The sequence below is a fragment of the Electrophorus electricus genome, chromosome 6, assembly GCF_013358815.1.
Source record: "Electrophorus electricus isolate fEleEle1 chromosome 6, fEleEle1.pri, whole genome shotgun sequence".
Taxonomy (NCBI): Eukaryota; Metazoa; Chordata; class Actinopteri; order Gymnotiformes; family Gymnotidae; genus Electrophorus; species Electrophorus electricus.
The window spans coordinates 24,710,944-24,730,586 of record NC_049540.1 but is presented as its reverse complement, the minus strand read 5'-3'; the positions used below and the strand labels follow the sequence as shown (position 1 = coordinate 24,730,586).

General features: G+C 38.1%; 3 protein-coding genes across 4 annotated transcripts; 1 reads left to right on the top strand and 2 right to left on the bottom strand.

The window, feature by feature from the left end:
- Positions 1 to 9,007: 9,007 nt before the first annotated feature.
- Positions 9,008 to 15,436, bottom strand: gpat3 (glycerol-3-phosphate acyltransferase 3). Of its 2 annotated transcripts, XM_026999424.2 has the most exons (13): positions 15,033 to 15,432; positions 14,479 to 14,666; positions 14,129 to 14,192; positions 12,828 to 13,122; positions 12,639 to 12,713; positions 12,342 to 12,431; positions 11,615 to 11,708; positions 11,268 to 11,383; positions 11,029 to 11,084; positions 10,333 to 10,418; positions 10,110 to 10,238; positions 9,920 to 9,999; positions 9,008 to 9,687 (listed from the first exon to the last, which is right to left on the bottom strand). In XM_026999424.2, exons 2-13 carry the CDS (start codon positions 14,581 to 14,583, stop codon positions 9,600 to 9,602), a joined length of 1,278 nt encoding a protein of 425 aa, XP_026855225.2. In that variant the 5' UTR covers positions 14,584 to 14,666; positions 15,033 to 15,432; the 3' UTR covers positions 9,008 to 9,599. The 2 variants fall into 2 exon arrangements, with proteins under 2 accessions (XP_026855225.2, XP_026855226.2); XM_026999425.2 differs by lacking the exon at positions 12,342 to 12,431 and having other exon boundaries at positions 15,033 to 15,436.
- A 244-nt stretch (positions 15,437 to 15,680) lies between these two features.
- abraxas1 (abraxas 1, BRCA1 A complex subunit) lies at positions 15,681 to 18,300 on the top strand. The gene is made up of 9 exons (XM_026999288.2): positions 15,681 to 15,895; positions 16,112 to 16,202; positions 16,312 to 16,348; positions 16,426 to 16,492; positions 16,599 to 16,795; positions 16,873 to 16,992; positions 17,078 to 17,162; positions 17,265 to 17,379; positions 17,485 to 18,300. The coding sequence occupies exons 1-9, from the start codon at positions 15,809 to 15,811 to the stop codon at positions 17,868 to 17,870; spliced, it is 1,185 nt and encodes a 394-aa protein (XP_026855089.2). The 5' UTR covers positions 15,681 to 15,808; the 3' UTR covers positions 17,871 to 18,300.
- On the bottom strand, positions 18,301 to 19,493 carry mrps18c (mitochondrial ribosomal protein S18C). Its single transcript, XM_026999289.2, has 6 exons — positions 19,359 to 19,493; positions 19,025 to 19,080; positions 18,849 to 18,932; positions 18,698 to 18,755; positions 18,553 to 18,612; positions 18,301 to 18,461 (listed from the first exon to the last, which is right to left on the bottom strand). The coding sequence occupies exons 1-6, from the start codon at positions 19,423 to 19,425 to the stop codon at positions 18,385 to 18,387; spliced, it is 402 nt and encodes a 133-aa protein (XP_026855090.2). The 5' UTR covers positions 19,426 to 19,493; the 3' UTR covers positions 18,301 to 18,384.
- Positions 19,494 to 19,643: the final 150 nt, after the last annotated feature.

Genomic DNA, 19,643 nt, shown 5'->3' with positions numbered 1-19,643 from the left:
AGCAATTTTCACTGTCATCAGTGAAACAAAACACACCAAAATTATTTGTGCATCTGTGTTAACACTGAAAGCACTCGTTGGATCTTATATTACATCCAGTACAATTAGCAGTGACATGTCTGAGATGAATAATGTCCCACAAAAATGTGGATCATTTGGGAGGGTTAGAGAAAAAGATAAAAGGGGATACACATTTAAATTGCAAACCATCTACTAGAGCTCTTTTAGCAAGATTGATGGCAGATTTGGGGGGTTTTGATTAAGCTCTGGTGAAATTACTCTGATTAGTCAGTACTCAAAATCTGAGGAAAATGAATCTCTTTATGAATTGAAATAAAGTGTTATCATTTGTTATTTAAATAAGACAAATGATAGAAGTCATCTCATTGTTTTTATGTGGGACTTGATATTACCATGTTTGATATTACCATCATTCAGGATATTAATAACATAACTGAAAATTTCCACACGTTAATCATCAAACATTTGAAGGCTGAATAATAGAAGGTATTAACTCATAATCTATGAGCTAAATACATTACGATGTTATTCTGCAGTCATAATGCTACAATGACATAACAAGGGCAAGTAAGTTATGCAACAAGTCACAAACAATCTCTAAAAAACATCATCATACTGGGCTCAGATACAGTCCATCCATAAAGTCAGTCCTGACTTTAGCAGCTGGGCTTTTTTCTAAATTAAAATGAAAATGAAAATACATTAGCAGATTTAAAAATACATTTGATGGGAGCACTCATAAATTTAACTATCAGTTATGAATTCAATTTTAATTGTCTTTAACACCACGTAGCTAAAGTGAATGACCCAGTGGTAGTTACAAGCACAATGTATTAGACATTAGTGGCATTGAGCAGTTCTTTTGTGAGAGGAATAGGGATTTTATAACGCAATTTGTTATAAGCCACACAAAATCTCCAGGTCTTGATAGATTTATTAGAAAAGAGCAAACTGTGGTGCCACCACAGCTCCGGTGACCCCATACATCATGGCCCTCGCGACCACATATTAAGTGCTTTTCTCATCCCCCGCCCATTAAAAGTAAATAATCTGCAGAGAATGAGACATTTGTTAAGGAGGCATCCTATTTTTCATACGTGACAGCTATCTGTTCATGCGCAGGGCAGGAAGGTGTGCTGGCGGAATGGGGTGCTGGAGCGGAATGATGATGGAAGATGCAGCAAGGAAGCACATTCCTGTCATCCCCAGCACCACTGCTCAGAAGACGCAGATGCCTGTGGATAATAACTGTGTTGAACATGCTGCATAGAATGGGTCATCATTTCCAAATGTCCATGTGCAGAAAAAAAACAAAACACTTTTAACCTCTTTATAGACAGGTTAAAAAAAACATCATTTTTACTAAAAAGAATTTTGAATTAATTCAGAGTACTAAGCTATCAGATATATAATATTGTATGCTATACATCACACTAAAATTGTTTAATTGTAAGGAAAACCACTGGCTGAAATGAGATGCAAACTTTGTGCAGAAGCCACATAATTAAGTTCATTAACTTGATTATTTCTTTTTCCTGTAGATAAAGGAGAGAAAGAAAAAGCAACCAATCACTACTTAAGTACATGTCATATTAGAACAAATGAACATTAAGGAGCTACATCAGTTTCATGTATTTGCATATTCATAATGTTATATTAATTTAATGTTCCTCATATAAATCATGCAAATTTATGAAGTGAAGGTTTTGTTTTATTACACAATATTAAGTCGTGTTCAATGCACAAGGTGGCTTTGAATCAAAGCACTAGCCAAGGTTAGCTAGTGTTATTTATGGCCTACCTGTCAGTTAATACACAGTTGGGCTTTATTGCTCTTTAATGTTCTGGGGAGCAATAACCAGGAGCCAGAAGTCCTATGATGGTTATCATGAGACCTACATGGCTACTCGCTGGATATCCCCATGCTGACTCCATGGGTACTTTCTTCAAATTATATTAGGCACATACTGTAAATGTGCCCTAGGGTCAGACCTGTGGGGCTGACTTTCTCTTAGGTGTCACAACTATACTGCGGATTATACTGCGCAAGACTATTTGACCTTCTTTTTGTTTCACAAAACAAAATAGATGGACCTTATAGTACTTTTTAGAATTTGTGTTTAAAAATGCTCTATTGGTCTCTATCAGTTTTTAAGTGACAGGGCAATTCATTTTTGCTTATTCATAAATAATTAATCGTTTCATAAAATCACACTTCTAAAATCTACAGTGTATGACTTTGCCTATATCTTGCCTCAGGAACATCCCTCTTCAGTGTCCAGTACTCTGCCAACATAGAGGGAATCCACTTTCCTCAGAAAGAATTCAGAATTCAATGTCCAAAAATATATAATAAACAGGTTTTCTTACAGGAAGCAATATCTTTATTGACCAATGTTATCTACAAGATCTGTTGGTGAGGTGGGAGCATGTTGTAGTTTTATATACACCTATAACGTGTTACCAAGGTCACCTAAAATAAACCATTGCATGTTGTATTAGCTGCATTATATCGTCATTAGGAACTCCTTAACTATCATGGACAGTTATCATATTGACCATATCGCATATGGTGGATCCATATGACAATGTCAGGAATGCAAAACATAATTAGTTTTTTGGCTGGCATGTATGTAGAAGGATCCCATTATAAAGAAGAAAAGGATTCAGCCAAGAGGTTTTACTGAGATTATTACAGTAATGTGATGAAAAATACACAGACTCCTCGGGGGATCTGTTGTGCTCTTCTCACCACTGCTGCTCTGTTGAACTGTGCCAGGAACCACAAAGGCCTCTTTAAATAACACCCTGCACATGTGGAACATTTGGCATATGACCAGGCCAAGGGAAATGATTAGTCGTCAATAGAAAAAATGTAAAGCCACTTGATAAGACCCCTGGTTTGGGTCGTAACATTGTGATTGTTCTTAACTAGTGCAAGTGAGAGAAGCCAGCTGGGTCATATCTCCCTCATTAAGGGCTCATTGGGGGGACCCTGTACCATCAGCCTGGTCTGGATTGTGCATTTGCTGCAATTTGCCACGATTAATAGAGGAGGGTCACACCGGGTCACTTTCAATTTCCACCCAGAGGGGCAAGAAATGGAAACAACTCATTTGCACAGATCTGAATAATTCCTTCCTGGAAAAAAAAGGAGAGAAAATATGGGCTGGCGAGAAAGAAAGAGAGGATAAAGGGAAGGGTTGAGAGCTTGAACATTCCCGCACCTTGCACAATAATAATCCGTGCAGCCCCCATCGCCTTGCATAAAGGCAATAATGAATATGATGGAGGAGGTGAATCCAGATGTAGGAATAAAGCCTCCCTTTCTCCCTGCTGTCTCACTTGGGAGCGTGTGTTGCGTCTAGCGAGCTTTTAAACTTATCATAAATGTATTAAGATTGCACTGGGCCATGAAACAGCTGTAGACAATTAATCTTCTGCAAATCTTATCTGAAGAATTGGTTTCTGCAAAGTAACATCTGCTGCGAGAGGCGATTAGTCATGGGCAACGCAGGCCCGCCACACTTTTATGCATAGGGCACGATCATTGGCAATGAAGTAAAAATTTATAGTTTTCCCTGTTCAGTAAAAATAACATTCAGCAGCATTAAAACATCATCCATCAACATTGTCTTGGGGCTCAAAGCCCACTGCAAGCAGAGAAATTAAAGAAAATATTCATTTCTGTGTGAACTTGTAACGTGCTGCTCCAGTGAGCTGATATTTTTGGCTTCTATTTTTTTCCCCCTCTTTGGAGAAAATGAAATTGAACAGTGCATTTCAATATCACTTGCATCGCTTGCTGTTGGCCCTGATATGATATGTAGACAGTGTGACTGCCATTATGAGTTTCCCATGATGTCCCAGAAAGCATTGCTCTTGACTATGCAGCAGAGAAAAAAAATACATAGGCTGTCTAGTGTGTGAACATACGTTCAAATTAAAAATCATCACCAAATTTGTTATTATACCTCATTAACTATCATAGGAAGCTATCATTAACTAAACAGTCCTTATATATGCGCAATAGACTAATTTGGCAATAGTGACAAATCCTCAATTTCTTTAATAGCAGAATGAGCAGTTCATATAGTATTAACATGTGAGAGTCATTCTAGGTGGACCGCATTAAGAAAAGGAAAATCAACTCACAATGAACGGGAGTGTTTATGAAGACACCACTTCCTTTATCTTCTCTACATTAATTATTTTCATGTGACTTCTTATTTCCCAACTGTCGGCACCTCACAGATGGCAATATTATTTACAGCACACACGGTGGCCTGGAACAGGGCCAGATGAAAGCTTAATATGAATTTGATCATCTGTAACTTTGGCAGCTTGTCAATTAGTACAATTTTTCAACAAACAAAGTGCTTGATCTTATTTTTTTCTTTCTTTTTTTTCATAAAGTTTTCCTTTCACTAGAGAACCACCAAACATCAGAACATAGATATCCATTTAAATTCAAGTGAACATATCAAATATATCAAAGAAAGATTAAATGTAATTTGAGCTGTAGCTACTGCAATTGTAGCGAACTGTCAATTTCAGTAAAAGTTCCCATTTCTGAATCAACAAATTTTGCAGTTTGCTACAGTTAAGATAAACAGAGATTAAGCCCAGAATAGCCCATTAGCTAGAAGTTCCTTATAAATAATAAATGTATCAAACCATTTATGAATGTGTATCTGGTCAGTACTTAGAGTCTGTCATAATCCTACCATTCCCAGAAGACCAGCTATAGTAAAATAAAACTGTCATCTAGATTACACAGAATGCACCCATACAGGCTGATGGAGCATTCTGTGTGTAAGGAAAGAGCAAACACAGGATTCATTAGACTACCTAGTGAGGATTCATGAGACAGGGTTTTATACCATTCTTTTCCTATATACAAATATTTTATATACAATATTTATGTTTGTTACAAATATTTTATTTGTATATATAACAAGACCTGAAAATACATACTCATAAATACATGTAGGTTGTGGCAGATAGATACTCGTACCTAGCTATGTAATCATAAATATAGCTGCAAGTATTTATACATATGAAGACAAGTTGAAATGTTTCTTATTTAAAGTAAACTCCATATACATTACCTTTAAAAAATTATAGGAAAAAGCATGCCAAAAAAATTCAAAACTGCCCATCTAACATAATTTACACTTCAAATGTTGTGCAAGAAACTACCTGCCTTTGTCCTTTCCTGCTTTCAAGTGTGGATTAGGTTTAAACCTCTACATGTATTGTTCAGTGTGACATGCTCAATTTATCATTAGTTGTGAAGAGAGAACGGATGAGTACACTTTCAATTTAGTTCAGATGCTTTCTTCATTCATCATGCATTCTCATCCATCATTTCCTCCCCTTGATTTGTACAAAAACACACTTTCATAAGTTTAATGCAATTAATCATGAGCCTGGATAATTTTCTATTAATGGACCGCAGCCTTTATTTCATTATTTATTTGATGAACTTGCAGAGTGAATTTTATGGAATCTGTTCAGGGTAAGATACCCATTGCTCAGAAGCCATGAAAGAGTAACACTCTAAATCAGTTGCTTTGTTGCTTTTCCCCTTTATGGCTTTATGTATATTTCCACAGAGCTGCTTGTCTGTGTCTCCACGTGAGCAGGCCTTTGTCTTCATATAACAAGTCCTGACAAATTGGAAAAGTTGAAGCGATAGATAGGAGGTGACCTGAAAACAAAAGCAATCACGGCAAAGGGTGAAATGCCTGGAACAGTGAACCACACACACACCTCACATCCAAGGTGAAATTCTGCCACTCTGTCAATAAAAGAAGAAATGTGTCTCACATCACAGAAGACTACAGGCAACTATTTATGGCCATGCTCCTAAAACTGGATAATTTTATACTGGTCTGTTTCTCTAGCCTTTAATATTATGAAAAATCCATTCTATGATATCCCAAAGCAAAAGCTGGCAAATTTATAGTTAATTATAATGAAACCTTCACAGTGGTCTGTGGGTTTTATGGCAGCATCTGAACACTGATGATTTGTTTCATGAGATATCTACAGTGTTTGTTTTTATTAAGAATGGTTATTCAACCAATTTCAAAGCTAAAGATTTTCACATCAAAAAAGAGACCAAAATATGCAATAAAGGCTCAGTTGTAAAGAGGAAACTAGTGATAATTAAATAAGAACATAATTATTTCTCAAACTGAATAGCTCGGAATCTTACCGCAAATCAATCAACTCTCTGCTCAGAGAAGTTCGGACTCCATCGTAGCTCAATCAAAAAGGGGGGAAAAAATCAATGCGGCCTAATTATAGCCTGTTTCATTAAGCTATGTTAATCAGGCAGAGCTACAAATGAGTTGGTGTTATGTTTCCTCTTGCTGGATCCTCATAGTTCAGAACAATGAGAACAAGACTATATCCTATATTCCAGAGCCAAAGTGCTGGAATTCCCACACATGGGATAGTACACACTGTTTGGAAAAAATATTCTGCTTTATGTGGTGTGCACTGCTGAAATGATTATGCAAATAGTTACATTTTTCACTTTGATCTAAGTTTAATTCTAAGCTGTAAACTGCTTACATAAGTTTAATATAAATAATGTGCAACTGATTTCATAAAACTACATTTTTACAGTGAATTAACAGTATTTAAACTTTACCATGCATTCAAGAATTTCACTGTGGCAAAATGGCTTTGTGTGCTCTATGGAATGATGGATAATTGAAGTGTTGATCTTCGTTTGCCAGTTTGGGGCCATAGTGTGTTACAGCGTGTCCTTTGGTTCCTGCCATGGTCCAGTATGAGAAGTTGGCTGAGCAGACCCGTGGAGGCTGAGCACACACGTCTGATTGGATTATTTATCCTTGCGGCAGCCATGTGCTCAGCCCTTTCATTTGAACCATGTACACTCTTTGTAATTCATTTTTTCCAGTCAGGCCTGACTGTACCCAGTGTCAGTGAAAGTGCATGTTATAGGCAGTTGCATCTTGCTACAGAAAATTGGGTATTCAGCCACTGGCTATCAGTTTTAATATGTTAACTAGTTTTAATCTGAATGGAGACTAAATTGTCTAATTGGAAATTGGGAAATGTGTTTTTATAAGTTGCTCACCAATATAGTATACGCGCGCACACACACACACACACACGCACGCACACACACACACACACACACACACATATATATATATATATATATATATATATATGAAGATGTAAGTATGCATAAGATATTAAACTTAAAATAGCATGTATTAGACTAATCATACCCTACATTGAACCTAATGCCAGCAGCAGCTGAGCTAGGATTCACAATTAAGTTGATTCATTCAGTCGTGAGAATGAACATATTCTTATCCAAAATCCAGCCAGGCATGAGTAACAGCCTTCCTTAGTGAACACTTAGCATTTACAGCTTGACTCTATGAGATGCATTTAATGGGGTAGTGGTAGAGCACAATCAAGTATTAAGACCTGTCAAGGTGTGAAGGCACTGGAGAGGGGAGGGAGTGTGCTGAGATTTTTCTCAATGTTCCTCTATTGATTTTTCCCTGAGAGACGCATCGTACCTCACAATCTCCTACATTAGTGCAAAAGGTCTGCTAGAGACACAGAAAGGATTGTGGAACAATGTATTTAAAAAACATTTTCCTCTAACTAATGGTGGGTCCAGGGCAGAGCCAGGGTCATTTACCCTTCTGATTGGGTAAGCCACTCTGTGTCCAGGCAAACTGTGATTTAAAACAATGTTTGGCTTGAACTAGATTCTCTGGGAAAATGATCTAATTTAGTGATTTATTCATATTTACTGAGTGTACTAGCATTGCATTTGTATAGATCACATCTGGGTAAAAAAAGAAAAGAAATAAAGAAAATCTAATCAAAACACGGAGGCATGGTGGGTAATCATAGAGAGACTACACAGAGGCAGTCCTGCAGGGGTCACTCCTGCGCTTTTTATGATGTCTCTTTGAAATCTATCGGAATCGCATTAAATTGGATATGAAGATGTGCAGACACATACATCGCAGTAAATGGTGCGCTGGAGCATTGCTCGCAGAGAATCCCACCTCAACAATCGGGTTATGAAATCAGCTTCAGATCCGATTAATAATTCACAATCCTGTTAGGAGAGAACAAACATTTCTGTTCGAGCAATTTAAGTTGCAGGATTGTTATTAAAGCCCAGTGCTGCCCTGGGAGTTGAGGATGGTCTGGATATAAGCTGGCGAGTGAGAGAAAAAGAAAGGAAGAGAGAGGGAACCTATGAAATCTAAGCCTGCTCCATCCCTCTGTGCCAAAGAATAACTCTGTGCTATTTCACACTCACTGCTTTCTTTATTAAAGTGCCGTCACAGTAAACATGTATTGCTCACACTCCCTGTCTTCAGGCTGTTCACATTCACCAGAGTTGCATGTTCCCTCTGGGCAAGGAAACTTTGAGGGTTTCTGCTCTGAAACATTCACTTCTAATGAGCTTATAATGACAGGCGTTGCAATTGAGCAAAAATTGACCTAGTAATATTGCAATCAAGAAGTCAATGACGCTCTTAATATCATTAGTAGTGAATGACAGAGGAAAGACACATCTTTTGAAAGTTTGAAAAGTCTTCAGTTTTTCAACTAAACCACTCTGAAAATATTAATTTGATTTCAAACATATACTGTGTTGCTTACTAACAATTAGCATTAAGAGAGAAACTGAGACAAAGAAGCTGAGCCATATTTAAAGTGTCTCAGTATATTAAATTAAAAATACACACTGCTTTTAAGTATATTAAGGTTACATCATATCACTTGGTTTCAAAGAAATTCTTCAGCACTGATAACACTGATTAACAGCTGTGACCATTGTGAAAGCACACAGACTACACACAATCTCTTAGAGACTTCTCAGTCTTGTTTCTCAAGTAGGGCATATTTTTCTTTCTTGATCTACAGTGACCTCCAGTGGTCTAATAAAGCAAAAGAGCCAAACGGGTCCTGAAATTAGTAACATCTTTATAAAGTGCTGATAAAAACACACAAAAATACACAAACACATAAAAGCATGCACACACACATACTGTATTCAAACAATTTGGAAGAAATGGCACAGCTAATTTCATAACAAATCACAAATATGATACATATACAACTATGCATCAAAACAACCAGCCTGAGTGATATTTTAACAGTTGAAAAGAGCAACAGCTAAAAGAAGAAAAAAGAAAATGTGATTTAATATCAGATGATCAAAGTATAAGAACAAAACTGAAATCATAATTTGCATTTTAAAAAATGCTGTCAATTCAGTATACAGCTGACAATTCAGTATACAGCTTTCACTGACATGCTCATATCAAATGTCTCAATCAACGTAGAAAAAAGCATTTCCCACTTTCCCCAAGTATTTTCCACAAGTCATACAACCCCTAGGTGAAAATATACAGAGTAGGCCTGATACCATGATAGAAAACTGAATCAATCAACCGTGACTTCCCAAGAACCATTTAGATTGATCCCAGACTGCAGGCTTCCAGATGTTTCTAGAACAACTAGTGTAGACCTGTGGAAATGGCAGGGTAGTCTCTTCAGTGCCCTACTATCATACTGCTGTACATCTTCTGTTGAGCCTCCTTGTAAGACTCTTTTACTTTCCCCCTCTTTAAGCCTCCGTCCCTGTAACACAACCAACTCGGTCGTTAGCGTATACTTACCTTAAAAAAATCAATACTACAAGAACAGGCTAGAAATTGCCCACTAAAATCGTTTTAGTCAAGTAATAAGTATTCATTATGTTTAGACAAATAACCTAATGTGTATTGTTAAGTTATGGAAAACATAAGTTCATGTTTTTATATAAGAAGTGACAAACAGGCTAAAGGAGGCATAAATATGGCTGAATTCTCACCAGGACAGATCAACCAATCCCCCCTGGTGCGCTATGGCTGATTTCACCCTGTTGGCAAAATTGACAGCATCCTCCCCATCCTAGCAAAAGCCAGTCAAAGCCAAACATAAACAATACAGCACCATCGATTTACATAACCAAGCACACAACACAGCACCACAGTTTTACATAACCACTGTATCTGCCTTACCTGTTGGCTCATAGGAGGCAAGTACCACACATTGCATACTATAGCCCAGCTGGTCATCATCCTGAGGAGATACGCCACCATGCTGTACTTTGCACTGTTCCAGAAAGCATCTCCGAACTGTGGGTCATACTGGAAGAGGAGGGCAGGTGTCATCAAAGCCATGGGATCTAACTAGGACTGCTCAGAATGCCATGTTGGAGTTTGTCTGCTTCTATTAAAATACCTTTATTGCTACTGGGTGTATGGTCTTTCCGATCTCAAAGCTTCCCTTTTTGAACATCATGACAGATGTGTTATTAATGCAAGTTCCTACAGTAAGTGGAAAGAGAAGGTGCACATTTGAACTTCTGGTCCTTTGGCATTAGACCAAATGATTGACATCTCCTTAACTTCAATGGTGCCTCTTCACTTTGCAGTGTAAGTAGTCCAATTTTGTAAATGTATTTACTTATTTATTTATTTTTAAATCCTCTTATCCTGTGAAACAGAGTATTATGCAGCATGCAGTAATAATTTGGTATGACAACCTTCCAGTCCAACGTTAAGTCAAATTAAGTCAAATTCCTGAGAAAATGTTCCATGCATTTCTTTTTGAGCCAGACTGCTGATTCAGCAGTTAAGTGCTGGACAGTCCAGGTCCCAGCACTACTGGGCCTTAAGAAAAGGAGAGGGCATGTACAATATATGATATATATATATATATATATTTTGCTGGAGCAGTTAAAGGTATTCGTTGCTATTGTTTTATGATCTCTGATATGTCCATATAAAACGTATTTATATGTCGCTGTGCATGAATTAGAACTACTTGCAATGCTAAATCGTATCATTTCACATCATATAATCATATTGCTATACAAATTCACATAGCTAATCAACAGAAGTAATGCAAAACACATCAACACAGTAGAGGGCTTACCCTCTGGGAAAATAAGAATGGGCTGTTTGGTTTTGTCAGCAACATGATCTCTCAGTCTGGAAAACAGAAAAAGCAAGCTAGTGGTTAAATGAAAGGTTCCCCACAGGCATGGTTGTAGTAATGTAACATCTGACTGTGCACCACAGGCAGACAGATTCTGCACTACAGTCACTGCTAGACTGTTCAGAATCTCACTGTTCGCTTCCTGCGCTAACTTTTGTTTGTATGTGCTGTGTCACCTTTTGGCCACTGCATGGCGATCTTTCATCTCTGACCTCTCAAACCATACATGGGGGCAGGATCTCACCATGGACCGCTGAATGAGCCCCATCAGGCCGCCATGAACTTGACCGACCTATGAAGAGGTGAGGTGACTGATACACAAGCTACTGGTAGGCATTATTTACTAAATGTGTTCTTGTCAGCCTACAACATGCATGATACAAACACCTCATGATTTCACATGTGCATTTTAAGCTATCAATTGCAGTCCATAAGATAGCATATTGTATTAAATGCAGTAGTGGTTATACCAAACTAGACTACAATTAATTTTTTAAAAATCATTAAAAGCTTAAGTACATACCATAGCATAACATCCATCATTAGCCAAAATAACAATATCGATTGGAGAAGTATGGTTTGCAACACAAATGCCTCCTTTCTTTGGATGATTTTCTCTGCAATCATAAAAACTGTTATAACTGGTAAAGAAACACTAGACAAAACATAGAAGAAGAAGAAGAAGAAGAAGAAGAAGAAGAAGAAGAAGTAGGAGGAGGTGGAGGAGGAGGAGGAAGAAGAAGAAGTAGGAGGAGGTGGAGGAGCAGAAAGAAGAAGTAGGAGGAGGTAGAGGAGGAGGAAGAAAAAGAAGTAGGAGGAGGTGGAGAAGGAAGAAGAAGAAGTAGGAGGAGGTGCAGGAGGAGTAGGAAGAAGAAAAAGTAATAGGAGGTGGAGGAGGAGGAAGAAGAAGTAGGAGGAGGTGGAGGAGGAAGAAGAAGAAGTAGGAGGAGGTGGAGGAGGAGTAGGAAGAAGAAGAAGTAGGAGGAGGTGGAGGAGGAGGAAGAAGAAGAAGTAGGAGGAGGTGGAGGAGGAGGAGGAAGAAGAAGTAGGAGGAGGAGGTGGAGGAGGAAGAAGAAGAAGTAGGAGGAGGTGGAGAAGGAAGAAGAAAAAGTAGCAGGAGGTGGAGGTGGAGAAGAAAGAAGAAGAAGTAGGAGGAGGTGGAGGAGGAAGAAGAAGAAGAAGTAGGAGGAGGTGGAGGAGAAGGAAGAAGAAAGATACAGGGTGGGGGAGGATCTGAAGCAGCTACCCACTTGTTGTGGTAGTGAATTTTGGCTGACAAGCCTCTAGCACAGATCCTGTAGCAAGTAATGTGGAGCAGATCACTAATCCTGTCCTTCACACTGACAATGACGGAAAGGTTAATGTTAGTACATAGTTCAACTCCTACGGTGGCTTCCCACATAACCACATGCTTGAATGCGAACCTTTGAAAACACTCATGTTAAAGTTTAATCGCTTATTGCTCATTGGTTTCTATCACTTTGCTCGTGCAACACAAGTCTTTGTGCTTAATTCTTGAGAGCATATTTATCAAACTGGAATATTACTTGCTGTTGGGCAGTATGCCCACCAGTGTGGTGCCTATCACTAGCCAGCTCAGTCCAGTAGCAGCAAGGATGATCCTGTCACAAGGACACATACATGTAACAAACAAATAAACGTAAGGAGTTAGGTCAAGTAAATGAACAGACACATAGTTTAATAGCCAATAGCACTAGCAGTCACCTGAGACTCACCTAAGAGGTAAGAGGATACAGTAGCGAATGAACACACCCAGGCCCCATATGATGGTAACTCGCATGCTGATGTAATGGAAGTTGTTGTTTGTCCGAGTCAGCAGGTTCCAGGAGGCAAGCTCCTCAGACGTAAAGCGCTGAGTGACCTGATCTTCCACAATGCTCTCTATGCCCTTCTTACAGAAGTAAAAGGTGTCACACAGCGTGAAGTTTCCCCCAGTAAGAGGGTGTGGATGCATGCGACGCAGCTCCACGATCTCTTCTTCCATAGAGCTGTCACCTTTCTGAATAATTCCTGAAATGGTGGACCTTCTTCAGACTCAGTACTGCAGCCAGCTGTGTTCTTAATGAACTCCACGGAGAACTTTTTCTCAGTGATCATGATTGGATAGGTTGTTTTTCTGTATTTTTACATTAAGATGTTACGATATCTTTATATACACAAAAATGTAGTATATAGTATTTATTACACATAATATGAATGCAATAAACTTTTTGTAAGAAATTGCATATCAACAAACTAATGGAACACATACTCATGTATTCATGCACTAAAAAGCTACTATTTTACAGTCTGAATGTCAAAATATGAATAGAGAACAAAATAATTCTAACTCAGTGAAAACTTTGTTAATTAAAGTAATGTTTTGGTCAGGACTACCAGGGTTCCTGAATACTGGTGTCTAGTGTTGACTGGTGTAAAGAATGCTTGTCTAGAAAATTATAATTGTGACTGGTGTATATAGTGTCATTCAGTAGATTTCAAATAAATAATGCCTCTAGAGTTGATCGATGTCATGTCTTAAGCTGGTTAAAGTTCAAATCTAAATGCCAGCTGTCCAACTAAAATTATGAAATCAGTGACTTACACTCAGTTCAATTGAATGGATATTGCTAATGCCAAGAAATGTTCCAGTGAATGTAGATAGTAAAACAAAAATGGAGCCATTTCATGAAAAAAATAATAAAGAATGAAAAAATTATTTTAGAATAAAACCTAATTGCATAATATAATATTGAACACTGGCTGTGCTTTTAAAATGTTTTGACTTGACTTGAATCACAGACTTGTGCATGGAGAAATAAGCTGCTTTATACTTCATTTTGCAATGAAGCCTGATGTGTTACAGATTCCAGCCAATAAATATATAACTGCTTGTGCACTGTACACTAACACAGTCACGATTAATCCTAAATTTCCCTTACAATCAGTAAATCATATAACATACTGTTTCACATGTGTACTGCATCTATCTATTTTGGTGGTCTATGGTAAAAAATACATCTATGAATATACTCACCATTGGGTAGATGACAGGGGACTGCAGGTACCTTCTGTGCCCTCTGAATTCTCAGAGCTGCCCACTATTCAGAGAACGAGTTTATTTCTGGGTGCCCTTTTACACAGAACTTTAACACATACAAGCCATTGCTTAACTGGTATGGCTATTAAAACTAGACTAACTACACATTGATGACATTGTAAAATGTAATTTGCTATTAAGAAGCAGTGGTATACTCTATGTTTCTGTTTTAAATTTAACTTTGGAAACATATTATATGAGATTCATGGGAAAAAGCACTGACTTCACTGTAACCCGCAAAACCTCTAAATGCCTTGTGTAACTGGAAACTGTTCCCGTGTATTTACCTCCAGTGTTTTGACCAGCACTTTAATGTAGAGGTCTGTGAAGCCCAGCGACAGCCCGAACATGGCAGGGAGCACAGTGAGCGCCAGCACCACAGAAATCCACATCCCCAACAACACATTCGCCAGCCACCAGGATCCCTCTGTACACGGCTGTCAGCCAGTGCTCGATCACACTGGTAGCAGGTCAGCTACACGGGGAAGGAATGGGAAAACTTTACTATACTATGTTCTGGCGTTTTATTACCTTGTCCTGAATAAACACTTTATTTCGTGATTTTCACCAAAATCCAGTCCAAGCGACGAGAAGGCACTCTTGCAAGCTGATAAGGTTAAGCTGTTCTGACGCCTAAAATTTAACAGTGTAAATAAGAATATGTAAAGTGCAAAGACATCTGAGTGATTTATTATGAATAGGAGAAGTTCAAAGACGTTTAGTTAGCTATCTGGCTCTATTTGTGTCACAACATTGCCCCTTTAGATGTTCCGCTCTACAGTAACATGGATGTCAACGTCGCTTGAACAATAACTACACGAAGCGTTGCACAATCGCTTACCGGGATGACCTTGTCTTCATTCCAGACGCTTGAGACTGATGTTACAAATCTAAGATCTTTTCTAAATTAACTTTAAAGTAGCTCATAACAAAGTTAAAGTACAAAATTTAAAAAATCTAGAAATATGATATAATAGCGCCTCCCACTGTCGAAAACAATGGCTCCACCACGCACTACCTTTCTCGGGTTAAATCAGGGCTCGGTATTATAATCGTTGGCACGGATTGGTCATTAAAGTGTAGCTTTTGTCAGTTTAAATCATTAAATGCTTGTAAAGTAAATCATCAAAAAGCCTGCTATTACTCATACTCCATAACCTTTCCCTGGAACTCGGACATTTGTCTGGGACAAATATATGGGTTCGTCTGGGTTCAAAGGCAACTACTTACGCCCAAAATCGCCTTGGCAATTGTGTTTTTTTTCTCAGGCAATAACCAAGCGAAAGTCAATTTAGGATTAGGGTTTAAAAACTGTATTTAGTCGAATAATGACTACATTTGCCTTGGTTGGAGCCTGTGACAACGATTATTTAACATTAAGCAAACAGGTCAGGTTCAAACGTAACTTAACTTGTAATTTCCATTCCAAACCACGTGGCGGCGACAAACTGAAATCTGTTGTAAACGACAGTCCTGATCGTAGAAAAAAGATAATCCGCAGAAAAGTTTGTGAAGATTTAAGGAGCTATTCGCTGTTGTTAATATTAACGCAGTTGTTGTTGTTTTTTTAAAAGAACAATTAAATTATTCTATCTAAGTTAAATCAAACTCAAAGCCATGGAAGAATACAGTACTACTGTGCGGATATCTGGATTCGTTTTGAGTTCATTAATGTTTCAACACTTGAATAGTGACTCTGATGTTGTAAGTAGCTAACTATCTAACGTGACGCTAGCTAGCTAACCTAGCTACTATTGAGCTCTTAGACAGAAAGCAAGTTGTCTAAATTATGTGGCTAGGTTAGCTAATTAGCTTTAAAAAACAAGTACGACATTGTAAGCAACAGCTTTCATCACGACTGACAAATCTTTCAACGACCCCCTCGCTTAAATGTTCGCTTTTCTGGTGCCTTTGAAACAGGAGGGACTCTTTCTTGGTGAGAGTGTAGGAGAGGAGAAGAGCAAAATAACAGACTCTCAGACGGATCACATACAATTTGTACACACAATAAGTAAGCCACTTTTGCACATTTCCAAAATAACTACAATTTCGCTATACATAAAGAACTTAAATAAATTGTCGTTTGTCATCCTTAAAATGCAAGGTGCCTTATTTTTCAGATGTTCAAAAACACATTACTTGCAGAAGGATTCATAGGTAGGTGGAGCATTTCCAGCACTTTCGATTCTGTTTATGTTGCATGACCTTCCAATGTTTTGTTTTTTTCTTACTAGCTTCTACAATAATGCTTGTGAAGTAGACAAAGAGAAGATTAGGCAAATTCTGTCAAATTACAGAGAGGTACTATGATTTTTTTCCCCCACTTTGCTACATGTCATACTTGAAAAAGTGTCAAGAATATATAATGTCTGGCTTTAGTAACAAATTTCCCTTCTTTTGACCAAAGGAGAATGTGATTGGATGGTACAGACAACGGAGAAACACCAGTCAGCAAATGACTTTAAAAGAACAATTGGTTCATCAGAATTTGAGAGAGCTCCTGCCATATCAGGAACTTATTTTCTTGTTGCTGACGCCCTCTGAGGTGACTTTGTCAGGCTCCACTCACCGCCTGGAATACACAGCCTTCATATGGCATGGCAGGTGGGCAGAGTCGCTGCTTGGCTTATTATTACACAAGCCTGATATTTCTGAACTCTCTGCGATTCCTTTCCTTCTAGGCAGTACAGTAGCATCCCCATCTCAATAAGCAACTTGGGTATGCTGGACCAGCAGGACTACTGGCGAGCCTCAGCCATGTGCCCTTCTTTAAACCACTGTCAAGCTGTTAAAAAACACAGGTACTTTATATATTTTTTTAAATACTCTAGCTCCCATGCCTCTTGTTCTTAACACCATGAGTTGTTCTATTCCTTGTGTCCTTAGAGCCAAATTCTTCTCTTCAGATGAGGATCTCAGAGAGGTGGAAAAAGTCAACAATATGAATGAGGCCTTGTTGGAGGAAATGAAGGCAAGTATTGGGACTGGTCTTTTAATTCTAAATGGTGGCTTTGGAGCTTCCCAGAGAATGAGTCTTGTTCTTAAATATGCATGCATTTTTGCCCTGCTCTAGACTGCATGTGATAAAGTAGAAAGCAGTGAACGCTTAGTGGAGAAGCTACAGGCAGAGATCACTGAGCTCAGAAAGGCCATCAGTAAGCGGAAAGAAAAGGATCAAGAGACTGACAGTAAGAGACTGATTATATTTGCAACATATTTTGTTGCATAATCGATCAGTTAATTTAATAAGCTTTCAACAAATTATTGCATAATTACACTTTGTTTTATTTTAGCCAAAGAAAGCCCTACTCCAAAAGAACCCAAGGAGAATGTACTACTGTGTGCAGCTCTAAAAGCTCTTTTCCCAAATATGCCATCGTTTCAGACGCAAACTCTGACCGTTCAGGGCTTCTCAGTATTAGAGATGTGCTGCAGCACTGACCATGGCATTGACATTCCCACGAGACTGCCACTGGTACTGGAGTATGAACATGGCATGAGGAAGAGGAAAATGAGCAGAGGTTGTAGAGTAAAGGGGAAATATCATCCCACTAGTATTTCACACAGAAATAAAAGGAAGCCCATGACCGTGGATACAAATGAATCATTGTCAGAAAGCGGGACCGAAGAAGAGGTGGAAATAACCAGCCAATTTGACCGTAATTCTCCAGTTTTTTAAAAAAAGGCTAGTGATTACCTTGTTTGTGCTATGTTTAGACAGCAGTATGAGTGGACTACATCAGATTTGTTGTCTTAAATGCTGTTGAGATCATTTGGTGAAATGGTCAGTACATTGTGTATTTAACGATTGTTAAAGGAACATATCAGCCAGATATAGAACAGGAATCTCATTAACAGCCTGCCTAAAGAAATTAATTATTAAAACCTTACAATAAGGAAATCTTAGTAATTTTGCTTTACCTTATTTTTCCTATGGTAAATTTGGTTAACTTATAAACCAATGGTAGAGAAGTAAATTAATGCCATGTTATTGTTTTTCCTTTTCTTGAATGTTTAGACAATGTAACAATGCACTGAATGCAGCCAGCAAAATGGCTTACAGTTTGAAAAGTAACATTCAACAAATAAATTCCTGTGTCAAACAAAGACAGGTTTATGCATTTGGTTAGAATTTTATTCAGTTGTTGAAATCAAATCATGGGAGACTGGAAACTTGTCAGATGAGGCTGAAGCTACTCCAAGTGTCTAATGTTGCAAATGTTGGGATCTTTCATAAACTGTGGATCTTTCAGCGTAACTGACATGAAGCCTGTTGACAGAAAAACAAAGTGACTTATAATGTGCAGCCACACAGTTCACAAAAAAATTTATATAGGGTACAAGGAAATAATCACAATTACCCACTGATCGAGCCTTCTTGATTGCTTTTGTAATCTCTCTTTGTTTCTGACCACACAAGCCTTTAAGAGTTGCATAAAATTAGTTTTAATTAAACATGAAAACCATGACATTTGGAACAGGTAAGAAATAAGTTAAACAACTCACCTGTTATGTGTCTCCCATATATTCTGCCTGTGTGTGGAGAGATGAACTGTGACAACAACTGCAAAGAAATGCATTCAAATGTCAGCTCAGCTAAAATCTGAAGTAGTGAATGCAACAAGAGACTTGGTGAATTGTGCCTCAAATTACTAACCTGAATATTTTTGTAATCCACTGAAACGTCGCAAAGGATGCATCTTTTCTCAGGTTGTTTGAACGGATTTTCCATCTTAATGGGCTGACAGAATACATTTAAGAGTCATCACTACTACTGGTGGCTGTATTTAACACAAGGCTGATTATATTGTGCAGAAACATTTATTGACTTACCATATCGTTTATTTTGGCTTCTTGTTGGGTGGTGGCGAAACCTCGAAGACACGGCGCTGTGTGACAGAAGAAGAAGAAAAAAATCAGTAAGCAATTGCATACCAACAGTATTGAAAAACAGCAACCGTATGGCTTTAAAATTGTAAAGGTTTCTAGGTCACAACATCAAGTTAGATAACCAACCTAGGTAGCACTTAGTTGTTATTGCCCCCAAGTCAAAGACATGGAAGATAATGAGATAGCAGCTAGATTGCTAACGTTACCTAGCTAAACAACAGAAACACAAGCTAGTTATAAATTAACGAACGTTTTCAAAATAAAGAATATCGCATACCTGAAATATTGGGTAAGGGCTTGGACAGGACAAAGTTAAGCACACGACAGTTTCTAAAAGCAAGCATTGTACTAACGTAGTGGGGAGCACCATGACATTCCTTATATTTCTGAAACCACGTTAAGGCATTTGAGCCAATTGTTTACCTACCGCCATCTACTGGACTGGTGCGGCTTCAGCGTATAGATTTTATAGTTTTGTGTGTAAAACATAACATAGATGTGGACCGTTCCAGAAAAAAAATATTACATCTGAAATGAATTAATTTTCTAAACTTTTTTTATT